The sequence below is a fragment of the Engraulis encrasicolus genome, chromosome 16 (assembly GCF_034702125.1).
Source record: "Engraulis encrasicolus isolate BLACKSEA-1 chromosome 16, IST_EnEncr_1.0, whole genome shotgun sequence".
Classification (NCBI taxonomy): domain Eukaryota; kingdom Metazoa; phylum Chordata; class Actinopteri; order Clupeiformes; family Engraulidae; genus Engraulis; species Engraulis encrasicolus.
In genome coordinates this window covers 21649502-21657001 of record NC_085872.1, presented here as the reverse complement: position 1 = coordinate 21657001, position 7500 = coordinate 21649502, and the positions used below count along the sequence as shown (strand labels likewise).

The window sequence follows — 7500 nt, the reverse complement described above, 5'->3', positions numbered from 1 at the left end:
GTGACATCATAATTCTACATGATCAGACCAGAGATTCTGAAAGAAATTCTACAATAGGGGTGTAAATAATGATTGATATGTATCAATGCATCTATCCAACGGCCGACGATTGAATCGTATTGTATCGTATCGTGGGGCATTGTTGAGTATAGAAAACAATCGAATTGCTGGACCCTGCCCATAACGGAATAGAAGTGGAAAAAAGCAATTGGAAAAAAAGTTGAATCGAATTGAATTGCATCGTATCTTGGGGCATTCTTAAGCATCAGAAATAATTGAAATCGCTGCCCTGAGAAATTGGTATCGATTCGTATTGTCATGGAGGCTGTGATTTACAGTAGAACAGTGACACATATGAGTGTGGGGAGATGTCAGTGCATTGTATATATTGGAGGTGTGTAGCATAGCAATAGCATAATGGCATGATATATATTAGGGGTGTAACGGTACACAAAAATTACGGTTCGGTACGTACCTCGGTTTTAGGGTCACGGTTCGGTACATTTTCGGTACAGTATAAGGGAACAAAATAGAAAACCATTTCCTTCCTCAGCACGCAGTTAATTTCACCAAAATATTCTCAAAATAAAAACAAAAAAAAAGGAAGCACTTTCTCCTCAAGGTTTCACAAAGACCAAGCCTCTACACCTATTTTTTCTTGCATTCTCTCTCAGGGTTCTGCACGAGCCTCTGCATGTAGTTGCAGCATAATGTAAAAACATGAACAGAGTAGCCTTTTACTCAACCTTTCGGTACTCGGTACAGCACTGTTCGGTTCGGCACAGGTCTTTTCGGTACGGTACGTCAGTTCGGTTCGATATCGTTACACCCCTAATATATATACATGTACACCATTACAGGAGCTAAACATGCAGGAGCTTGATGCTGAAGACAGTAGGAGTAGCCCATCATACGGAGACTTGGTGTGTTGGAGGATTGACATCACCAGCGCGGCCGTCTGATGACATGGACAACTGTGAACACACGTCTCTGGCGCAGTGCAGTTGCAGACATTATGGTGAATCGTTGCCTGCCAACAATAATAAACGTCATATCAGGGTGCCAGCAGCAGGACGGGAGAGTGAGACGCAGAGGAAGAGAGCTGCTGCTAGCACAGGCAGGCAGTGCCCATTTAGACTCATCACAGAGACAAATTTAGACCGCATTATCACCACTGCTTTAATCACCCAGAGTTGCCTGGTGCAAAAACAACATAATTATCGGCCTGCACGTGCGTGCGTGCGTGCGTGCGTGCGTGCGTGCGTGCGTGCGTGCGTGCGTGCGTGCGTGCATGCGTGCGTCCTGAGGAGAACTGGCATTTTCTGGGATTCTCTGACACTGCAGTGCCTGGCGGGCAGTATTATAGACCGCATGCATCTGTGGAGAAGGAAGTTTGATAAAGAGAAGGATGAAGATGAAAGGACAGAATCGCACTGAAGAGAGGGGGTGGGGTGGGGGTGGGGGTAGAGTGGGGGGGGGGGGGTAGAGTGTATATGAGGCAGGAGTGGAGAGGAGAAGGGGCATGCAAAGATGTACAGCTGTAATCAGCAAAACTGTCAACACTAGCAAAGTCTCCCGTTGTGGAGTCAAAATGGCCAGACGACCCAGATAGATGGTTTCCATGTACGTAAATGCCATCATTACACATTCCAAGTGCTGAGAATGTTGAGTTGTATGTTAATGTCATTCTGTTTGAAGGAAAAAATGCACAACAGCTTGATAATGCCACCGCTTAGCAGTCTGTGCCTCATTCATGTATTTCACTGACACGTTGCAAACAATTTTCCTCAGTCAGTGACACTGGGCCCACGATAAGTCCGTTAAGCCCGACGACCTTCCTCCCGTGAGTCAAGTGCGTTAGTGAACCGTCCTAATGAACTGGGCTAGGGCTGTAAACGTATATCATCCGGGGTACTCGCTAGCGCAAATGTCACGAAATGTCAAGAAATGTCAGTGCGGAGCAGATTGATCTGCGACAGGTTGGCCGTGTTTTTGCGGCAGTGTGTCACTTCCCTCCCCAGAGGAGGGGTCTTCCTCCGTCTTGGACCATAAAGCATGATGGAGGAGAAGCAGATGGCCCTGGGTGGTGGTGGTGGTGGTATGTGTGTGTGTTTGTGGGGGGTGTTGTAAGTTGGTGTGGAGTGGCAATGAGTGACATGTGAGGGGATGGGATGGGGTACAGCTAGCCTCGTGCGCCATCCTACGTACTTCCGCCTAAAGATTGGCTCCGTACCATAGAGGTAGAAAATAACACTAGAGGTGACACGGCAATTTGCGACAGCACTGGGAAATGGCACATGGAACTTCCTAACTTCCGTAGGTAGTGTAGGCACCTTCAGTCAATGCAAGTCAATGGAGAACACGCCCACCCCTGTCAAAAAAATTACTAAAACTGTTTGAATATGAAGTAACACATTAATCAAAGACCAGATTTGAAATGTCAGGCTAAATATCTACTTAAATCATATGAGTCGATAAAATGCATTTAAAAATCAAATTATATATTTTATGAACATAGTTAGCAGCACACTTCAACTATTGTCCTAGTATAGTGTGTTGATGGTCATTTCCACATGCCATTTTTGACAGAGGTGAGCCTCCTTGTCCATTAATTTCCATTTCTCTGATCTACCTACAGATAATGGCCGCTACAGATTGCCGAAAATAGGGGGGCGGGGTCACCTCTAGTGTTATTTTCTACCTCTATGCTCCGTACTTAGTCTGGACACTGTTTTCTGTGGAGCGATGTTGAGCCGTAGGATCTGGCCGGCCAACCCTCCCCAGAAAACAGCCAATAAGCGAAGAGACAGGTTGGTGGCGGCGAAAGGGGGAGGGCGCCCGTGATGATGACGTAAACTACTGCGCTATGTTGTTGTTGAGTAACTGTCGGCGATTGGTTGAGAGCTGTCCAATCATTTCAAACCAGAACTGAGTGCAAACTTCCCGCTTCCTGCAGTCGCGTCAGATCAATCAACATCCAGACCATGAATACCAAATTAAATGGTAATATTATGGGATGGTCAGGACCAGGCTAGGGCACAGCAAGCATGAGGCAGGTAAATGAGGGCGCTCCATGCCCACACATTCCCCACTCTTTCACTGTCACTGAGGGTGCCTTCCAATATGCACACTCCCGTCCTCCCGCCACTTGTGCTTGTGGCCTCGCCCCACCTCCTGGCCCTGCCTCCGTAGAGAAAACAATACAGGTTCCTAGCTGTCACCCTAGCCACAACAACTTTTGGGAAACTGTTTTTCATTCACCATCCCAATTGCAAATGAGGAAATGGCATTAGAATTGTGCGTGGGCTGGGCTGGGCTGGGGTGGGGTGGGCTGGGCTGGGCTGGGCCGGGCTGGGCTGGGGTGGGCTGGGATGGGCTGGGCTGGGCTGGGCTGGGGTGGGCTGGGATGTGGGCTGGGATGGGCTGGGCTGGGCTGGGCTGGGCTGCGCTGGTCTGGGGTGGGCTGGGCTGGGGTGGGGTGGGCCGGGCTGGGCTGGGGTGGGCTGGGCTGGGCTGGGCTGAGGTGGGCTGGGCTGGGCTGCGCTGGGCTGGGCTGGGCTGCGCTGGGCTGGGCTGGGCTGGGGTGGGCTNGGATGGGCTGGGCTGGGCTGGGCTGGGCTGGGCTGGGCTGTGCTGGGCTGGGCTGGGATGGGGCGGGCTGGGCTGGGCTGTGAAGGGCTGCGCTGGGCTGGGCTGGGCTGGGCTGGGCTGGGCTGGGATGGGCTGGGCTGGGCTGGGCTGGGCTGGGCTGGGATGGGCTGGGCTGGGCTGGGCTGGGATGGGGCGGGCTGGGCTGGGCTGGGATGGGCTGGGATGGGCTAGGCTGGGCTGGGCTGGGGTGGGGTGGGGTGGGCTGGGCTGGGCCGGGGTAGGGTTGGTTTTGGGGTGGGGTGGGGCTGCCAGCCTGGGTATCCTCCAGTGTGTGCTGCTGACTGCCAGGAGGCTTTGATCCCCGGAGGAAACGTGTGGGAACTTGAGAAAGCCTTTGACTAGAGTTCTGTATCAGTGTGTGAAAAGCCTTGCTGACAGCAAGGCATCTGATGTAAATAAATCATTAAAATAACCGGCAAAGGATTTCTACACTTCAGAGTATATTTGGTATGTGCAAAGGAATGGCACTAAGGATTTATTAAAATGCCTCTGCTCTGCCGCAAAAGTATATTTAAGGACCATGGTGTGATATGAAGTGATGACGTAAAGAATGATGCAAGAATGGCATTTACATATGTTCCATTGGCTCCGGATAAAACTTTATAGGCCTAAAAATAATTCATAAAGACTTGTCGACGAGTGATGCAACTACTCAATCCTTCCTCTAGAGGACACAAGTAGTATCAGTATAAAGCAATGGTTGTGTGTGTCGGTTAAAGTGAAATTTAGGAGTGTGTGTTGGGGCACTCTCTGTGGTATTCAGCCCAGTTCCGTGTGTGTGTGTGTGCGTGCGCGTGTGTGCGTGCGCGTGTGTGCACGCGCGAGTGTGTGTTTGTGTGTGTGTGTGTGTGTGTGTGTGTGTGTGCACGCCCTGCTGTGCCGGGTGTCTCAGGAGTGTGATTCATGTTAGTGTTAAGAGGCTTCTCTTCTCCTATCGCCACTGCTGTAGTGCTAAGTGTTCTTATCTGGTGGTGCAGCACCTGGCTCGTGTAACTGTCATCACAGGCCATGTTTGCCTATCCCTGCAGATGCACTGTATGTGTGGGGACTGCACTCAGCCAGTGTTACCAGATTGGGCGGTCAATTGGGCTGTATGGGGATAGCCGCCTGCGGGTAAAAACGGGAAATTTGGCCATTTGGCGTTTTTTTTTCTGCAGTGTTATGCCCATAGAAACCAATGCATTTTGTTGAAAATGGGCGGAATTTAGTGGCTCCAGGCGGTTTTTGAGCACCTTTTGGGCGGGATTCGATCAGACACATCTGGCAACATTGCACTTGCAGGAGCTGCAGTCGTAGCCTGAACACAGCACTTGGCCAACAGCAGCAGCAGATCTTTTCTACATAGCATTGTGAACGCGTGTGGTTTGACATATTGATTTGATTGCATTGTTTGTCTTTGGTGTCTTCTCAGAATATTCATCTTATCTGTCAGGTCTGAAGCTGCCAAGGCAGATGTGCATGAGGAGAATCAACAAAGAGACATCATATACATTGTGATCACAACAATGATTTCCTACCTGCATTGTAACTGTGGAGCGCTTCCTATTCCAACATTTTTCTATTTCTACAGTACGTCGTCCACTCTAACGGTGTGTCAGCTTGGTGTTGGTGTTTCCCAGGGAACATCATTTGTCGTCAGGGTTGCCGCGGTGCTGGAATGCTTCTCGTTTGTCGTCGTCGCCCATGTGTGTTTCCTCGGCGACGGGGGTGGCCGAGTGCCTTGTGTAGCCTAGCTCCTCGGCAGTAGTTGGGCAGGATGCAGCCGAGGAGCCTGGGAAGTCACAGCCCTAATCAGAGCACAGGCAGCCGCATGCATTAGTTCAAAGCCCACATTTGAATCCTCAGCCCCTTCTCTGCAGTCAATCGCCACGGTGGTTTGAGGAATGATATTGAGGAAGGTGAGAGAGAGAGAGCGAGAGAGACAGAGACAGAGACAGAGACAGAGACAGAGACAGAGACAGAGACAGAGACAGAGAGACAGACAGAGAGACAGAGAGACAGACAGAGAGAGAAAGAGTCAGAAGTGGGGAAGGCATTAAGTCTGGCTCGCTCTCTTTCATGTTGTGGTTCGGAAAGGAGACATTCCTATTCTAAAAAGATATATGTATGCGAGAGCCCTGCAGATGCACACACACCCGTTTCCTCTGAAATAAAGAGACATTTCTGCTGGCTCCGATGACAGGCTGTTGCTTGGCGCTGGATGACAAAATACCCAGACGCCTTTGGTCTCAGGCTGGCTCGCAATGAATTAGTGGGCCCTTCTCAAAACCTAGGACAGTGTCCTTCCAAGTGTATCAGCCTAATTAGTCACACCCAGTGATTGGATACTCTTTATTAGTCACACCCAGCGATTGGATATTCTGTAGAGCTCACCAAAGAGTACCCAATCACTGGGCGTGACTAATTAGGCTGATACACTTGGAAGTGCACTGCACTAGGTTTTGAGAAAGGCCCAGAGACTTCAGCCAGTGCCTGCTACTTCCCCTCTTCAACATAAGTATCATAAAATCCTAGGTAGCTAGACTTAGCTGTTTACCTGTTTGCAAGACCTGGTCAGCAGGAAGTTCTTTTTTGATGTAGAGGTCATATGGTAGTGTAGATTTGTTGCATACGTATGTTGTTGAACCAACAACGTTCTGGGTTTTTTGAAGCTTGAGAAATAAGGGGGCTTGAAAAACCTAAGTACAATTGGAAGACTTTACTTTAACTTTCAGATATGTGAAAATGGAAGGAGAAGTGAATTCATGAAGCAAACGCTAGTGAAAGTTTATAGAGAACAGAAAAGATTGCAATTTCAAAAGTAATGTGCATTTGTTTAGAAGTGATACACTCCTACTTGATTATTGTATATATACTGAGAGCTGGGTCTTGCCGACATGGAGGAGCCCAACTTCTGTACATTACTCCATTAGGTTTAATGCCCTTTAATCTTGCTCACAAAGTCTTTATAGTGTGTGAAGCACTCAAACCACAAGGCCAGCATACTGTAGCTCAGCAACTGTGAACGGATCTCTTCCTTCTTCTTCCCCAATCTCTCTCTCTCTCTCTCTCTCTCTCTCTCTCTCTCTCTCTCTCTCTCTCTCTCTCTCTCTCTCTCTCTCTCTCTCTCTCTCTCTCTCTCTTTCTCTCTCTCTCGCTCTCTCTCAGCCTCGCTCCCCCAATTCCTGTGCATCTCTGTGTCCCCCACTCACCTCATCTCTTCTCCTTTGTCTTCTCTCCGTAGCAACCATGACCAGCGCTACGTCCCCGATCTTGCTGAAATGGGACCCCAAGAATCTGGAGATCCGCACCCTGACTGTGGAGAGGCTGCTGGAGCCCCTGGTCACACAGGTGAGGCCCCTGCGAGGACACTTGTCACTCCTCTTCATGGTTTTTTTTCAGTTGTGTGTATGCGTTTGTGTGTGTGTGTGTGTGTGTGTGTGTGTGTGTGTGTGTGTGTGTGTGTGTGTGTGTGTGTGTGTGTGTGTGTGTGTGTGTGTGTGTGTGTGTGTGTGTGTGCGTTTTGTGTGGATGTGTTGTGCTCGCCCAAGTTTGTGTCTGCGTCCAAGTTTGACAGTGCTTCAGTGCATTCGTGTTTGCACTCTTGTGCTGAGCCGGGAGGATTTGTGCCAGTCTTCCACTGTTTGTGCTGTACCTTCCTAAAGGTGTCATCTGAAGTGTGATGGTGTAAAAAATGCTCGCTGCTCTCTCTGCTGTCTGTACTGTAGCTGAGCTCACCTGCTGATTTATTGGTCCTGATGTGAGCATGGGCTTTTTGCAACACAGCAGTTCTTCTTCTTCTCCTTCACCTCCAAGCTGGCTCTATATGAGATGTTATGGCTCAGATGGGGTCCTCTTTGCTATCGTGGG

At 49.5% G+C, this 7500-nt stretch overlaps 1 protein-coding gene across 1 annotated transcript in view; it reads left to right on the top strand.

Moving 5' to 3' along the window:
• Positions 1–7500, top strand: part of ctnna2 (catenin (cadherin-associated protein), alpha 2) — a 501378-nt gene that overhangs the window by 26896 nt on the left and 466982 nt on the right. Inside the window, exon 2 of the mRNA XM_063220285.1 lies at positions 6875–6981. Coding sequence (XP_063076355.1) covers positions 6880–6981 — 102 coding nt within the window. The 5' untranslated portion in view covers positions 6875–6879. The remainder of the gene's footprint in view (positions 1–6874; positions 6982–7500) is intronic.